The sequence below is a fragment of the Anabas testudineus genome, chromosome 21, assembly GCF_900324465.2.
Source record: "Anabas testudineus chromosome 21, fAnaTes1.2, whole genome shotgun sequence".
In the NCBI taxonomy this organism is placed as follows: Eukaryota; Metazoa; Chordata; class Actinopteri; order Anabantiformes; family Anabantidae; genus Anabas; species Anabas testudineus.
In genome coordinates, this window is record NC_046629.1 from 4199132 (window position 1) to 4216763 (window position 17632).

The window sequence follows — 17632 nt, forward strand, 5'->3', positions numbered from 1 at the left end:
CAAGTGTTTTGATTTTAAAAACCTCTTTCTCATATCATAATCTTAGATTACTGTTGTTTGTGGCAGACTGAGATGTACAAGATCTTTCACTCTTCAGTTCCAGACAATTGGAACGAGCTGCAGAGGAAAATTAAATCAGGTCATCTGATATGTCAGTGTCACAGTCATTTCCTCACGATGTGATGTTGATACAAACATGATCCACTTCGCTGAGGCTTCAGTTTCTTCTGTGCTGTATTTGCTTTCACAAATTTGTTTTTATATAAACATTTTATTTATTTCTTGATATATTTTATAAACCAGTAAATCATCATTTCATGAAACAAACACCTAAAGCTCAATGACAAACCCCGTTTTCCCCACATCTGCTGCAGAGGAAGTGGTGTGTTTTACTCTGACTTGAAAAAAAATAGGAAGAAATGACAAGTGAAGTGAAGTGACAAGTGTTAGCTACAGGAAGGTGTTCCACCCACAGACACTACAGAAACATAAACATTTGGAGTGACAGCTGAAGAGCTCAGTATGAGAAGGTGTCCGTGACTGTGCCATTCATTAGTATCTTTGTACTGTGACAGGTTCTCAGGTCGTGTCCAGATGTTTTAAATTAGAGTATGAGAAGGAGCAGAAACACTGAGATGACAGCTTCCGGCTTCAACATTATCTTTACCGTTTATCTGAGTTTCCTTTTTCACCTGAGCCATGGTAAGACTCTTCATATCAATGTATTAAAATGACAATAAAACTAATAATAAGAAAATTATATATACTTTTTATTTAAGAACCTGTGATGTTTCCACTTTTACTGTAATACTGTTTGTATTTATTTGTAATTCCTTAAAAACAGAATGTCTACATTTGAATGAAAGCAGTAGAAGACAACAAATCTAATTTATACTTCAACAAATGTAATAAATTTGATCATAAATCTCTGTTTCAGCATCGGATATGTTGTCTTATTTGTTATTTTGGGAAAATCATAAGTTTTAAATGATTTGTAAATGATCAAATTAGTTTCTATTCAAATTGTGGCTACATCACATGGTGCCTTGCAGCTTCCTGAACCCTGTCCACCACAACATTAAAACCACCAGCTGGAGTTCTTGTTGTGGCTGACTGGTGTGGTTACTGTAGATGTAAGTGTTCTACTTTAATCAGTAGTTTGTTTCCAAGAGTAGCTGAATCTTTTTCATTCATCAGGTTTTCAGGTGATTCAGCCACAGAATCGGTCTGTGAATTCAGATGGGGTAGCAACCATCACCTGTGAATTTGCTGCAGAAGAAGAGATCTCGTCTGTTCAAGATGTTCGACTCTACCGCATATCCCAGTATGTGTAGTGATATATGTACTTCAGCACCGTTTGTAAACATGTAAACAAGCCAAGGACATGACAACTACAAATGTCCACTACTTTACAGATCAGACAATAAGAGGACACTGCTTTGTCAGAAAGGAAAAAAAAACTGTTCCAACGTTTTCATGCATTTAAAGAACGTTACCAATCCTAAAAAGTGGCTTTTCATCTTATGGGACCTTGGGCCAAAGGACGTGAACATGTTGTGTGAGTGCGAGTTCACTGTGAACGATAAAAACGATATACACAAAACCACGAGAGGAACACCTACAAGACTGCTAGGTATGTTCTTATCTTAATGTTCTATATACAGTTAATTGAATTTAGAGCTCCACTACAGTCCATAAAATAAAAAAGTGAGCCTGACTTTTGCACTGGGTCACATGTGTGATCATGAACACGCCTGTTCTGCAATATCAGGCACTATAGATTTATAATGGTTCTCCTCACACCTGTCAGCTAGAAGGTTCAGCATTTACATCAACAATCGTATGTCATCATTTTTCCCTGTAAAGTATGGTGTCCTAAAAGGCACAAATGTGTTGTCCATGCACTTGCTCCCCCTTGGACAGTTTATTTCTAAACATGGAGTTTCTACCAGTTTTAGGATTGAATTAATTTTTTACAGCTGTCTTTTAAAAACCTTAATGGCGTCTCTTTAACTAAAACTGACTATTAAAGTCAGTAAATCTCCTCTTAAAACATTCTTTTAGCTCAGATTTGAATTAATGTTGTCAGCCTTTTGGTAGTTTTTATGCTTTATGCTGCGCTTTATTTGTCTGACTATTGCTGTGTTTTCTTGCTCATGTGAAGCACTTTGTAATGCAGTTTTGAAAAGTGCTTTATAAGTAAAGATTATCATTAAAATGTGGTTATTACCATGAACCGAGGCAGCTTTAAATCAAACACATTCACTGTCCTGCTGCTGTAAATAATCATTAGCAAACCAAATGTGTATCAATCAGCCACCGACATTGCACCTTTTCCTCCTGTCTGAGGAACCACAGTTCATTTCACTCAGTTCACCATCTACAGTAGTCTGTCTGCGTTTTGGTGCTGAGCAGCTTGTTGACAGCGTAAAGTTTCGAAAGGTTTCTCTGAAACAACTGCTGGATGCAGCTGACGTAACATCAGAGTGAAACAAAACCAGTGACGCTAAATTTGACTCGTTTTGTGGAAGCTTCTGTGACCTAATTTCTTATTTGTACCCGTATTCTTTCTGTGAGTTAGTTGTTTTTTGCACATTCGACATTTCTATCTTTTCCTTTATTCTCCGAGCTGTGAGATTGAAAGAACCACATTTTACTGCACCCGTCAGGTTTTAGTCTGAATCTACCTCCTTGTTTTTACCTATTAATTTAGTTAAATGTAACTGAAAACTGTTTAATGCAAACGTCAAACACATCTGACCACATTTTGTATGCAAATCAATAGGAAATAAATGTACTGCTTTAATAGGTCAAAAGGAAACTGAGACGGACTGTGCACCTCCCTCCCCACTTCCACCTTCACCTCAATATGATCAGCTCAACTGGATTCTGAGTGGCCTGCTGGCTCTGCTCTTCCTGTGCGTCTGTGTCATCATCTGCCTCTACATTAAACGAAGGGTGATTGTCTGTCTGTCTGTCTTACACTGTGTTGTATTCGTTTGGCTGGCAAAAAAACAAAAACAAAAGGAGACCACATATTTAGTGATCTTAAGTTTCTTAACGTAGGCTTGTTTTATTTCATTTTAATTTAATTATTAATTAAAGCAAACTGTAACAGCTGTGTCAATTTTCCTGCCTGTGTTCCAGAAAATCAAGGAGGAACCGGAGAATGGCACGTATGTGGAAATGAGGAAAGCTCCTCTGCCGCGGAACCCGCCCGCTGGTGTTTATTGTGGTAACTGACTCATTTTTACTGACTGTAAAAAGAGGGAAAACGTGGACATCCCAGGAGCATTTTAGATCCTTGTGACACTCAAGCAAAGTCAAACGTTTGCTCTGTGTTGTACTACTGAAGCTAAACAGCAGGGTGAGACAAAGACTGTGTAACGTGATGCTGCTGTCAGCTGCTGCACCTCTGGTCATCTCTGCTTTTGTTGTTTGCAATTATATTATTCATTATATAGGATATAAAGTTCATGTAAGTCATTTACAGTCATTTATACTGTATGTATACTGGCGTATATTAGTCAAAGGACAGAGGAAGAGTGGGAGCTGCAACAAGGCCGCCCCCTCTTCTACTACTACTACTAGTCTGAGGCCCAAAGTAGTTCTGCACTTGAAAACCCTTCAGTTCACCAGTGACAGAAAGGAAGGAGATTTAATGAATAAATCTATTTAATGAAACATTTCATCTCCCTTCCTGTTGCTGGTTGCCATCAAATGTAGCAGCTCATTTATCTGTTTTGTACTGACGTGTGAATGTTCTGATGATTTGTCTGTTTAAGTTAACTTTTTCGTGCCATTTATTTTGTCACTTTTTATCAATAAAGATATAAACCCCGTACAAACCTGTCCTTCCCATTTTGAGAGGGAACACACAAACATGTTGAATGATGCACTTTTGAGTCCTAACAGTCCCCGATGGGAACGTCATCTGCATCAAACACAGAAAAGTCATTAATACACAGCAGCATTTTGATTTGACATGTAATGCTGACAGTGAACGGCAGAGGGAGATACTGTCTCAGCCATGAAAACTGCTGCCATGTGAGGATTTTAAACTTTTCAGCAATTTAAAACAACACTGTATCCCATGTTACAATAACTTAAGAGGAAACTAATAAGACAAGACATCGAAAACAATAAAATCACTGCCATCAATGCTCAAACATGTGTGATCACTAATGCCTCTACTCATATAGTCCCTGCAGGAATCAGTCCCACCTGGTTCTTGCTGATAGAAACTTTCCTTTAAAATTACTACATATTATAATTATATAGCTTTAGGTTTAATCAATTATGATACCTATTAGTTTAACACATTTACATATAGTAACATTAGTGTTCAGTTTTTATGCTACCACTATTCTACCAGCTGGATAATTATAGAGTAGTAAATAAATAAAGCTGATTCTGTCTCTGCTTCACAGGCGAAATTTAACAAAACTGTTATCAAGAAAAGGTTTGTGTGTCTTAATATTTAGGACGTAGTTAGATAGGGAAGTGTGGCTAGTGTTTTCATTTAGCTTAGCATTGGTCCTAGGTAGCTGGTAGTAATGGTGATGGGAAGACCCCAAACCCCTTATATAGAAGGTCGTGGTTCCAAGTGGAAAAGATGGATGACCATGCAGTTCTTAAAAATATTAGAAATAAATTAGATAATAAGATCTCAGAGAATAAATGAAACCTATGAAATCTGAACATGATAGCTCATTAAGGAGCGAGTCACAAAGTTCACACTTTAACTTATTTGCTGAATAGAGTTTGGTCTCATCAGCCGAAGTTGCATCATTCAACTTTTTCTTTTTGCATCACGTTTGGATTTTACATCATGTGTTTGCTTTCGAACATGGATGTTTTTTAACACCTCTGATTGGAATGATCCCTGTGAGATTACAGTTTGCAGTTTTCTGACCTCAGTAGAAGGAGAGCGAGTCATAAGAGAGTCATTAGCTGTAGGCGGGTGTTTGTTTTGAACGAAGTCTCATGGGAATCGGGTCAGTTACAGTGTGTAGAAAGTACAGTAAGTGTGTCCTAACTAGTTTTAACTTCAACAACTAAGAACATTAAGGATGAGAATTAAACATTTAAGTTGTTTATAAAAAATAAACAATAATACTTTTACTAATCCCGTCTGTTGAAACAACAATTCATCTTTAATACAAGCTCCAGATTAGTTGAGGAGATATTCACATCACAGCAATGAAGATGAATGAATGAATAATTATTCTTATTTAATGCAGCAGTAGCTGTACTGTATGTGCACCAACCAGCATGGACTTCTCTGACGGACCTGTGGCTGTTTTACCTCACACACAGCAAGCTGTGAGGAACCCCTGTCCACCATATTGTACCATTAACACAGCCAGATGGTTAAATAATGGTAGAAACGTACTCTTTGATTTCCATGCTGCAGCAACATATTAGTTCCTTGTGTTTTTTTAAATGGCAAAGCTATGTCTAAAACAACTTTCCAGTTCAGGTGTCATTGAGTGTACGTTATATATACGTTTAACTAACCTATTTAAATCTGCATTGCAGCATAATGCAGAAAGTGCATGCGCCTACTGCATGGATGTATATGAGGCTCTGTGGCGCAATGGATAGCGCGTTGGACTTCTAGTCAAGCACTTGAGATGCGATTCAAAGGTTGTGGGTTCGAGTCCCATCAGAGTCGAGCTTTGGGGCAGTAGCTCAGGTTTTAGAGCAGTCACCGAAACCCCGTAGTGTAGCGCTGACATACCGTCTAGCAGCTGTCCACCCACAATTTCCCCAAGGGAATCAATAAAGTATTCAGTCAGTCAAATATATTATGACCTTAAATCCTGTTAGTGATGCCACTAGTTTTATTTTTATCATGTGCAGCAATACACAGTACTGTAACTAATAAGAAGGTGCTGTACATCCATTGACAGTGAATGGGAACTATACAACAAGGAAGTACTAGATTTTATTTTACAGAATTTGTAGAAAATTTACCATTTTAATAGATATATTGATGGCACAAAGGAATATTTATAGAAGCTTGATTGGACTGTATATACCAATGTGCTGATGATGAAACCTGCTGGCCTCTACACTTCCTGCATAATATACAGTATGCTGAACTGCAGGTTGATAGGCTAAGGTGGCTTCACTCTTTAATTTAGATTGTTCAGGCAAAAGATGAACCATGTTCATGATCAACAGATGTCAGAACACACAGTGCATCATAGTTTTACTGTGTATAAGGCTGCATAGACACAGATGGACACAATGCCCATAGTGATCCCCGTCCACAACAACATCTAAAAGCCATGAGGAAGCCGGCTAGCAGCAATTAGCCTGAAATAGCCAGACTTTCCAGTTCAACAATCAAAATAGCAACAGACAAGGGTGAAAAGAGGACAAACAAGTCAAGGACATAATTACAGTACAAGAAAACTGTCAACAGAAACATGAAAGACAATCTGGCAAATACTGCTGGTACTGTATCTGCACAAGAAATAATGATGAAGTGGTAACAGCTGTGTCTGGTTGAACAAGGGTGCAGGTGAATCATGGAAAGGGAAAGAGCACGAGGACATTTTGTGGCTGAATGAGGAATGGTAGGATACATGGAACAGAGCAAGAATAGACTGGTCTAAGATGAAACTAGTTTCATAGATCCATAAGAAACCTTAACATTTACTACAGATACTGACACTGTAGAGGCCGCGATGTTTCACATGACATCTGATATGATGTATAACTCACACATTGGATATACATAGCTTTCAAAATACTGGTGGATGAACTGTTAAGTGCATGATCACAGATTCCTTATCCAGCTATGCCGTTGGAATAAGTTGTATTTTGGGTCAAACCCTGAGATCAAGTCAGAACCCAAAACAACCTCAGTTCTAAAACTAACATACTACAGTTCCATAACATGAGCAGAGTTTATGGCAAAATGGGAAAATGATGGAGATGTGACAAGAGCTGAAGCGCATTTGTGGATTGAGCGCTAACAACGATCTGGCAGAGAGAGAAGTGGGGTGAGGAGTATTTATACGGTGTCAGAGGGTGCGGCCTGATTGCTGATTGCTGAGCAGCTGCAGCTGGACATGGCTGAAGGTAAGAGGAGGGACAGTGAACAAAGGGCAGTGGGGAATTAACAGACAGCATGTGTTGTAAGTATGTTGCTTTTAAATGTGACAGATATAGGTTTTCTAAAGTTCTGTTTTTATTGTGTTGATTTACTTTATCAGCAACGATAAAGTTGCATTGTTGCCTTACCATACTTTTAATGTGACTGTACCACATGTATTGAGCCATATTATGGAGCAATGACTCTTGTAGATGATCTGTTTTAGTACATAGAGCAGTATTTATGGCTTCAGCAGTGCCAGATTTTACCGTGGACATCTGATATGTGACCACAAATGGGCACAAAACATAGTCACAGCCGTCATCAAGGAAGATGAGTATAGAAGTGATAGTCCAATCTCTGCAAATAGAAAACATCAGCAGAGGTGGGGAGAGGAGGGAGGAGTGGTTAGGATGGAGATAAATCTGATGTGTGATAGAAGGTTTTGGTCAATAAGCTACCAGACTTCAGCAGCTTCTCCTCTCTGGTGATGGAGACTCTGGAGGAAACTGAACTGTGCTTTCCACAGCTCCTCAACTCCTCCTGTATGAAGCCGAAGCGTCCTCACTATGAGACCCTGTTGATTTACATTATCCTGTTCTCTGTGTCTCTGCTCACTGTGTTTCTCAACCTGCTGGTCATCATCTCCATCTCCCACTTCAGGTATTCAACTGTTTCATCAATGTTTGAAACAGGCAGTTTGTGGTTGTTAGGAACCCCCTCCCCAAACAAGGCTTTCACATTTTAATCTTTGCCTTAACTGTTGTTTATCCGTCTTTGTCTCCAGGCAGCTCCACACACCCACCAACGTTCTCATCCTCTCTCTGGCTGTCTCTGATTTCTTTGTGGGCTTATTGTGGTTGTTTCAAATTATGCTCATTGATGGCTGCTGGTTCCTTGGTGACCTCATGTGTGCTATCTATCAGTATTTGGATTACATTATTTCCTCTACCTCAGTAGGAACCATGGTTCTTATATCTATTGATCGCTATGTAGCTATATGTGATCCTCTACATTACTCCACCAAAGTCACACAAAAAAGAGTTCAAGTCTGTGTTTGTCTGTGTTGGATTTGTTCTGTCATCTTTCAAACTCTGATTCTGAAGGATAACCTGCAACAACCAGGTAGGTTCAACTCCTGCTTTGGAGAGTGTGTCATTGTCATTGATGACATTGCTGGTCTTGTGGATGTTTTCTTTTCTTTTGTTGCTCCCATCACTGTTATTGTAGTTCTGTATATGAGAGTGTTTGTTGTGGCTGTGACTCAGGCTCGAGCCATGAGGTCTCACATTGCAACAGTCACACAGGGTTCAGTTAAAGTAACGGCTAAAAAATCTGAACTGAAAGCAGCCAGGACTCTCGGTGTTGTTATAGGTGTGTTTCTAATGTGTTTCTGTCCATTCTATTGTGTTTCTCTTACAAGCAAAGATGATTTAATGAATACATCTGCTGCTGCCTTTGTAATATGTCTGTACTCTTTTAACGCCTGCCTAAATCCTGTCATCTATGCTTTTTTTTACCCCTGGTTTAGAAAATCAATTAAATCCATTCTTACACTTAAAATACTACAGCCTGGCTCCTGTGAGGCCAATGTTGTGTAGAATGAGAACGTGTTAGTAGTAAGTAATTAAGAAGTAACAACCAAAACATTATATTATTATGGTTGTGCCAAGGTTTGGGATAGATTAGACTGTAGAGAACGTTTGCTACACTTTTTCCATCTACTGCAGGAATATCAGTGCTGACTGAACTACGTGCAACAACTTGTAGAACAGACTGTAAATTAATCTGGACCTGTGCTCAGGTTGAGTCCAGAGCTTCATCAGAGCTGTTTGGACATATTTGATAAACACAAAAGTCCATAGTCCAAAAGGAAAAGTATTTCTTTGTCATGTAACGGAAAACCTCCATCACCTGAGCATCCAGTATTCACACCTAGACAACCCAGATGCTTCGCTCCTGTAGGACTGAGCGCCTGTACCATATGTACAGAGAACTACACTTGTCACTTGAAAACACTTTCTCACTGTAAATATACTGTTATTCACATGACAATATAATGTGAATAATGAAGAGAGAACTGCTGCTCACTGCTTCTATTATTATTATTATACATGGTTTAACTCTTGCCACCTGTGTCAGTCTGTACTTGGTTCATTTTCTGAGGAACTGTGTAAATGTGTATTATATTCAGTATCTAGGATACGGTGTAGTCCAAAAACAGGTTTACAGTCTTTCACCTACTCAGTAATTTGAAAGAACCCATTGTCATGAAAATTAGTTAGTGAAGGTGGTGGAAGTTTCAAAGTCAAAAAAACAGGTGTACAAAGAATTATGGTCAGGGTTAGGCTAAAGGAAAAGTTCAAACTTCTGTGTCCTGTGGTAAATCTTAAGTCTAACCCTACATGTTGCTGACCCATCCAAACACTATGTTAATTCAACTGCAATAATATAAATAAATCACATAAATCCCAAATCAATCTTGAATCCAAATACCTTGTTATTACTACAGCTACTTCAACAACTACATCATTCTGACAAAATTTAAACATGTTGATAAGTAAGAAGGCCATTAAAAAAAATAAATGGTGAGAACATGGAAAAACAAGGGTTCAACACATGTTCTCTAACTACTTTATAATAATATTCAACAAATCATTGAAAAAGAAAGAAACCTACTTTAGTATAGTTAGCATGTTAGTAGTAATGGTAAGAAAAACAGCAGCAGGGTTGAGGGGGAGGGAGGGGTGGGTAGTGACGATAGACATAAATTAGATGTATTACAGTAAGCTTGGAAGCACAAGCTTCCAGAGCTCAGCAGTATCTCTCTTTGGTGATGGGGGAAACTGAACTCTGCTTTCCACAGCTCCTCAACTCCTCCTGTATGAAGCCGAAGCGTCCTCACTTTAGACTCTGCTGAGTTACACTGTGGTTTTCACTGTGTCTCTGCTCACTGTGTTTCTCAACCTGCTGGTCATCATCTCTATCTCCCACTTCAAGTATCCACACACTAGGACTTTATTTAAACTCATTACATTATATACATTATTTTACATTATTGGTAATTCATATTTCATATATGACAAGTGTATTGCTGGTGTTCCTCTCCAGGCAGCTCCACACTCCCACCAACCTCCTCCTTCTCTCTCTGGCTGTCTCCGATTTCTTCGTTGGCCTCATCATGTTCTTTCAAGTTATGTTCATAGACGGATGCTGGTTGCTGGGTGACTTTATGTGCATCCTGTATCAGTATCTAGCGTACATTATTACCTGTGCCTCAGTAGGAACCATGGTTCTTATATCTGTTGATCGCTATGTGGCTATTTGCCATCCTCTGCATTACTCCACGAGAATCACTCTAAAAACGATAAAGACCTCTGTTTGTCTGTGTTGGATGTGTTCGGTTATTTATCCAGGTGTAAATCTGAAAGATAACTTGAAACAACCAGGCATCTATCACTCCTGTCTAGGAGAGTGTGTCATTCTGCTTAACTCCATTACTGAAGTTGTAGATCTTGTTGTTTCTTTCATTGTTCCCATTTCTGTTACTATTGTTCTGTATATGAGAGTGTTTGTTGTGGCTGTGACTCAGGCTCGAGCCATGAGGTCTCACATTGCAACAGTCACACTCACTCAGGTATCAGTGAGAGTAACAGCTAAAAAATCTGAACTGAAAGCAGCCAGGACTCTTGGTGTTGTTATAGTCGTGTTTTTAATGTGTCTCTGTCCATATTACACTTTCAGCCTTGCAGGCCAGGATACTTTGTTCAATGCTTCATCCGCCGCCTTTGTAATATGCACATTCTACTTTAACTCCTGTCTGAACCCTATGATCTACGCCTTTTTCTACCCCTGGTTTCGGAAATCTGTCAAGTTTATTGTTACACTTAAGATACTGCAGCAGGACTCGTGTGACATCAACATACTGTAGAGAGACCAAACAGGCATGATGTCTGAAATGAGACCTTACCATGAACAGAAAAAAGATTTTAGTCATGGGCAAGAAGTAAATTAATATCAAATGTTTGTTTTGTAGTTTATTATTCTCTGAGAAAGTTTTATTGTGACAATAAAGGTTCTTAAATTTGATCACTTGACTTTCACTTTACACTATTACCACATTTTAATGTGTAGTGCAATATAAGCAGTTTAAAGCCCCAATTTTTACCTGTGATTAGAAGATTTAGGATCATATCTCATCTTTTTTATGTAATAAATGTCTATCATCTGTAGACACTACTTCACTTCACTGCAGACAGTATCTTGGTTATGTTATGTTGGGCCACTCGTGCAGAAATGAGGGAAACACTTCAGATTACAGTCTGTGACCTTCCCTGTAATCTGAATGTACTGGGTACGCTTTTTGTACCTGTACAGTACTTAAAAATACATAATTTTTAGGTATGTGGACACAACAAGAGGATGTAAAGAGGTAGAAAACTGAAAATAGCTATACAGTACTGTAGATATTTTTAGCTATGGGTGTCCACTGTGTCATGACAAGGAGAAGTAAGAACTGGGAGATATCTTAATGTTTCTGTTATAATTCATCAAGCAACTAAGGGTCCTCACTGACATCCCCTTGAGCACAAGACCTTGCCTCATCTGTTGGTCTATAATCGACAATGTTGATTTTGATCTTTACATCAGTGCTTTAGCAGTTTGCAGTTTTCTGACCTCAGTAGAAGGAGAGCGAGTCATAAGAGAGTCATTAGCTGTAGGCGGGTGTTTGTTTTGAACGAAGTCTCATGGGAATCGGGTCAGTTACAGTGTGTAGAAAGTACAGTAGGTGTGTCCTAACTAGTTTTAACTTCAACAACTAAGAACATTAAGGATGAGAATTAAACATTTAAGTTGTTTATAAAAAATAAACAATAATACTTTTACTGATCCCGTCTGTTGAAACAACAATTCATCTTTAATACAAGCTCCAGATTAGTTAGCATGAGGAGATATTCACATCACAGCAATGAAGATGAATGAATGAATAATTATTCTTATTTAATGCAGCAGTAGCTGTACTGTATGTGCACCAACCAGCATGGACTTCTCTGACTGACCTGTGGCTGTTTTACCTCACACACAGCAAGCTGTGAGGAACCCCTGTCCACCATATTGTACCATTAACACAGCCAGATGGTTAAATAATGGTAGAAACGTACTCTTTGATTTCCATGCTGCAGCAACATATTAGTGTTGTCTTGTGTTTTTTTAAAATGGCAAAGCTATGTCTAAAACAACTTTCCAGTTCAGGTGTCATTGAGTGTACGTTATATATACGTTTAAATAACCTATTTAAATCTGCATTGCAGCATAATGCAGAAAGTGCATGCGCCTACTGCATGTATGTATATGAGGCTCTGTGGCGCAATGGATAGCGCGTTGGACTTCTAGTCAAGCACTTGAGATGCGATTCAAAGGTTGTGGGTTCGAGTCCCACCAGAGTCGAGCTTTGGGGCAGTAGCTCAGGTTTTAGAGCAGTCACCGAAACCCCGTAGTGTAGCGCTGACATACCGTCTAGCAGCTGTCCACCCACAATTTCCCCAAGGGAATCAATAAAGTATTCAGTCAGTCAAATATATTATGACCTTAAATCCTGTTAGTGATGCCACTAGTTTTATTTTTATCATGTGCAGCAATACACAGTACTGTAACTAATAAGAAGGTGCTGTACATCCATTGACAGTGAATGGGAACTATACAACAAGGAAGTACTAGATTTTATTTTACAGAATTTGTAGAAAATTTACCATTTTAATAGATATATTGATGGCACAAAGGAATATTTATAGAAGCTTGATTGGACTGTATATACCAATGTGCTGATGATGAAACCTGCTGGCCTCTACACTTCCTGCATAATATACAGTATGCTGAACTGCAGGTTGATAGGCTAAGGTGGCTTCACTCTTTAATTTAGATTGTTCAGGCAAAAGATGAACCATGTTCATGATCAACAGATGTCAGAACACACAGTGCATCATAGTTTTACTGTGTATAAGGCTGCATAGACACAGATGGACACAATGCCCATAGTGATCCCAGTCCACAACAACATCTAAATACCATGAGGAAGCCGGCTAGCAGCAATTAGCCTGAAATAGCCAGACTTTCAAGTTCAACAATCAAAATAGCAACAGACAAGGGTGAAAAGAGGACAAACAAGTCAAGGACATAATTACAGTACAAGAAAACTGTCAACAGAAACATGAAAGACAATCTAAAATACTGGTGGATGAACTGTTATGTGCATGGTCACAGATTCCTTATCCAGCTATGCCGTTGGAATAAGTTGTATTTTGGGTCAAACCCTGAGATCAAGTCAGAACCCAAAACAACCTCAGTTCTAAAACTAACATACTACAGTTCCATAACATGAGCAAAATTTATGGCAAAATGGGAAAATGATGGAGATGTGACAAGAGCTGAAGCGCATTTGTGGATTGAGCGCTAACAACGATCTGGCAGAGAGGGAAGTGGGGTGCGGAGTATTTATACGGTGTCAGAGGGTGCGGCCTGATTGCTGATTGCTGAGCAGCTGCAGCTGGACATGGCTGAAGGTAAGAGGAGGGACAGTGAACAAAGGGCAGTGGGAAATAAACAGACAGCATGTGTTGTAAGTATGTTGCTTTTAAATGTGACAGATATAGGTTTTCTAAAGTTCTGTTTTTATTGTGTTGATTTACTTTATCAGCAACGATAAAGTTGCATTGTTGCCTTACCATACTTTTAATGTGACTGTACCACACGTATTGAGCCATATTATGGAGCAATGACCTTTGACAGAAAATGTGAATGAGACTCTTGTAGATGATCTGTTTTAGTACATAGAGCAGTATTTATGGCTTCAGCAGTGCCAGATTTTACTTTGGACATCTGATATGTGACCACAAATGGGCACAAAACATAGTCACAGCCGTCATTAAGGAAGATGAGTATAGAAGTGATAGTCCAATCTCTGCAAATAGAAAACAGCAGCAGAGGTGGGGAGAGGAGGGAGGAGTGGTTAGGATGGAGATAAATCTGATGTGTGATAGAAGGTTTTGGTCAATAAGCTGCCAGACTTCAGCAGCTTCTCCTCTCTGGTGATGGAGACTCTGGAGGAAACTGAACTGTGCTTTCCACAGCTCCTCAACTCCTCCTGTATGAAGCCGAAGCGTCCTCACTATGAGACCCTGTTGATTTACATTATCCTGTTCTCTGTGTCTCTGCTCACTGTGTTTCTCAACCTGCTAATCATCATCTCCATCTCCCACTTCAGGTATTCAACTGTTTCATCAATGTTTGAAACAGGCAGTTTGTGGTTGTTAGGAACCCCCTCCCCAAACAAGGCTTTCACATTTTAATCTTTGCCTTAACTGTTGTTTATCCGTCTTTGTCTCCAGGCAGCTCCACACACCCACCAACGTTCTCATCCTCTCTCTGGCTGTCTCTGATTTCTTTGTGGGCTTATTGTGGTTGTTTCAAATTATGCTCATTGATGGCTGCTGGTTCCTTGGTGACCTCATGTGTGCTATCTATCAGTATTTGGATTACATTATTTCCTCTACCTCAGTAGGAACCATGGTTCTTATATCTATTGATCGCTATGTAGCTATATGTGATCCTCTACATTACTCCACCAAAGTCACACAAAAAAGAGTTCAAGTCTGTGTTTGTCTGTGTTGGATTTGTTCTGTCATCTTTCAAACTCTGATTCTGAAGGATAACCTGCAACAACCAGGTAGGTTCAACTCCTGCTTTGGAGAGTGTGTCATTGTCATTGATGACATTGCTGGTCTTGTGGATGTTTTCTTTTCTTTTGTTGCTCCCATCACTGTTATTGTAGTTCTGTATATGAGAGTGTTTGTTGTGGCTGTGACTCAGGCTCGAGCCATGAGGTCTCACATTGCAACAGTCACACAGGGTTCAGTTAAAGTAACGGCTAAAAAATCTGAACTGAAAGCAGCCAGGACTCTCGGTGTTGTTATAGGTGTGTTTCTAATGTGTTTCTGTCCATTCTATTGTGTTTCTCTTACAAGCAAAGATGATTTAATGAATACATCTGCTGCTGCCTTTGTAATATGTCTGTACTCTTTTAACGCCTGCCTAAATCCTGTCATCTATGCTTTTTTTTACCCCTGGTTTAGAAAATCAATTAAATCCATTCTTACACTTAAAATACTACAGCCTGGCTCCTGTGAGGCCAATGTTGTGTAGAATGAGAACGTGTTAGTAGTAAGTAATTAAGAAGTAACAACCAAAACATTATATTATTATGGTTGTGCCAAGCTTTGGGATAGATTAGACTGTAGAGAACGTTTGCTACACTTTTTCCATCTACTGCAGGAATATCAGTGCTGACTGAACTACGTGCAACAACTTGTAGAACAGACTGTAAATTAATCTGGACCTGTGCTCAGGTTGAGTCCAGAGCTTCATTAGAGCTGTTTGGACATGATAAACACAAAAGTCCATAGGTCCAAAAGGAAAAGTATTTCTTTGTCATGTAACGGAAAACCTCCATCACCTGAGCATCCAGTATTCACACCTAGACAACCCAGATTCTTCGCTCCTGTAGGACTGAGCGCCTGTACCATATGTACAGAGAACTACACTTGTCACTTGAAAACACTTTCTCACTGTAAATATACTGTTATTCACATGACAATATAATGTGAATAATGAAGAGAGAACTGCTGCTCACTGCTTCTATTATTATTATTATTATACATGGTTTAACTCTTGCCACCTGTGTCAGTCTGTACTTGGTTCATTTTCTGAAGAACTGTGTAAATGTGTATTATATTCAGTATCTAGGATATGGTGTAGTCCAAAAACAGGTTTACTGTCTTTCACCTACTCAGTAATTTGAAAGAACCCATTGTCATGAAAATTAGTTAGTGAAGGTGGTGGAAGTTTCAAAGTAAAAAAAACAGGTGTACAAAGAATTATGGTCAGGGTTAGGCTAAAGGAAAAGTTCAAACTTCTGTGTCCTGTGGTAAATCTTAAGTCTAACCCTACATGTTGCTGACCCATCCAAACACTATGTTAATTCAACTGCAATAATATAAATAAATCACATAAATCCCAAATCAATCTTGAATCCAAATACCTTGTTATTACTACAGCTACTTCAACAACTACATCATTCTGACAAAATTTAAACATGTTGATAAGTAAGAAGGCCATTAAAAAAAATAAATGGTGAGAACATGGAAAAACAAGGGTCCAACACATGTTCTCTAACTACTTTATATTCAACAAATCATTGAAAAAGAAAGAAACCTACTTTAGTATAGTTAGCATGTTAGTAGTAATGGTAAGAAAAACAGCAGCAGGGTTGAGGGGGAGGGAGGGGTGGGTAGTGACGATAGACATAAATTAGATGTATTACAGTAAGCTTGGAAGCACATGCTTCCAGAGCTCAGCAGTATCTCTCTTTGGTGATGGGGGAAACTGAACTGTGCTTTCCACAGCTCCTCAACTCCTCCTGTATGAAGCCGAAGCGTCCTCACTTTGAGACTCTGCTGACTAACACTGTGGTTTTCACTGTGTCTCTGCTCACTGTGTTTCTCAACCTGCTGGTCATCATCTCTATCTCCCACTTCAAGTATCCACACACTAGGACTTTATTTAAACTCATTACATTATATACATTATTTTACATTATTGGTAATTCATATTTCATATATGACAAGTGTATTGCTGGTGTTCCTCTCCAGGCAGCTCCACACTCCCACCAACCTCCTCCTTCTCTCTCTGGCTGTCTCCGATTTCTTCGTTGGCCTCATCATGTTCTTTCAAGTTATGTTCATAGACGGATGCTGGTTGCTGGGTGACTTTATGTGCATCCTGTATCAGTATCTAGCGTACATTATTACCTGTGCCTCAGTAGGAACCATGGTTCTTATATCTGTTGATCGCTATGTGGCTATTTGCCATCCTCTGCATTACTCCACGAGAATCACTCTAAAAACGATAAAGACCTCTGTTTGTCTGTGTTGGATGTGTTCGGTTATTTATCCAGGTGTAAATCTGAAGGATAACTTGAAACAACCAGGCATCTATCACTCCTGTCTAGGAGAGTGTGTCATTCTGCTTAACTCCATTACTGAAGTTGTAGATCTTGTTGTTTCTTTCATTGTTCCCATTTCTGTTACTATTGTTCTGTATATGAGAGTGTTTGTTGTGGCTGTGACTCAGGCTCGAGCCATGAGGTCTCACATTGCAACAGTCACACTCACTCAGGTATCAGTGAGAGTAACAGCTAAAAAATCTGAACTGAAAGCAGCCAGGACTCTTGGTGTTGTTATAGTCGTGTTTTTAATGTGTCTCTGTCCATATTACACTTTCAGCCTTGCAGGCCAGGATACTTTGTTCAATGCTTCATCCGCCGCCTTTGTAATATGCACATTCTACTTTAACTCCTGTCTGAACCCTATGATCTACGCCTTTTTCTACCCCTGGTTTCGAAAATCTGTCAAGTTTATTGTTACACTTAAGATACTGCAGCAGGACTCGTGTGACATCAACATACTGTAG

General features: G+C 39.1%; 5 protein-coding genes and 2 non-coding genes across 7 annotated transcripts; all 7 read left to right on the top strand.

Moving 5' to 3' along the window:
• Positions 1–487: 487 nt before the first annotated feature.
• On the top strand, positions 488–4169 carry LOC113172679. The gene is made up of 5 exons (XM_026375672.1): positions 488–702; positions 1198–1324; positions 1416–1633; positions 2810–2958; positions 3148–4169. The coding sequence occupies exons 1-5, from the start codon at positions 612–614 to the stop codon at positions 3241–3243; spliced, it is 681 nt and encodes a 226-aa protein (XP_026231457.1). The 5' UTR covers positions 488–611; the 3' UTR covers positions 3244–4169.
• Positions 4170–5585: 1416 nt separating this feature from the next.
• Positions 5586–5677, top strand: trnar-ucu. The gene is given in 2 exon segments: positions 5586–5622; positions 5642–5677. It is a non-coding gene; the product is annotated as a tRNA-Arg (tRNA).
• A 1764-nt stretch (positions 5678–7441) lies between these two features.
• On the top strand, positions 7442–8709 carry LOC113173412 (trace amine-associated receptor 4-like). The gene is made up of 2 exons (XM_026376827.1): positions 7442–7515; positions 7896–8709. The coding sequence occupies exons 1-2, from the start codon at positions 7442–7444 to the stop codon at positions 8707–8709; spliced, it is 888 nt and encodes a 295-aa protein (XP_026232612.1).
• A 1478-nt stretch (positions 8710–10187) lies between these two features.
• On the top strand, positions 10188–11039 carry LOC113173413 (trace amine-associated receptor 13c-like). The gene has a single exon (XM_026376828.1). The coding sequence runs from the start codon at positions 10188–10190 to the stop codon at positions 11037–11039; it is 852 nt and encodes a 283-aa protein (XP_026232613.1).
• A 1425-nt stretch (positions 11040–12464) lies between these two features.
• Positions 12465–12556, top strand: trnar-ucu. Its single transcript is given in 2 exon segments — positions 12465–12501; positions 12521–12556. It is a non-coding gene; the product is annotated as a tRNA-Arg (tRNA).
• Positions 12557–14039: 1483 nt separating this feature from the next.
• LOC113173414 (trace amine-associated receptor 4-like) lies at positions 14040–15307 on the top strand. The gene is made up of 2 exons (XM_026376829.1): positions 14040–14113; positions 14494–15307. The coding sequence occupies exons 1-2, from the start codon at positions 14040–14042 to the stop codon at positions 15305–15307; spliced, it is 888 nt and encodes a 295-aa protein (XP_026232614.1).
• Positions 15308–16780: 1473 nt separating this feature from the next.
• Positions 16781–17632, top strand: LOC113173415 (trace amine-associated receptor 13c-like). The gene has a single exon (XM_026376831.1). It carries the CDS (start codon positions 16781–16783, stop codon positions 17630–17632), a length of 852 nt encoding a protein of 283 aa, XP_026232616.1.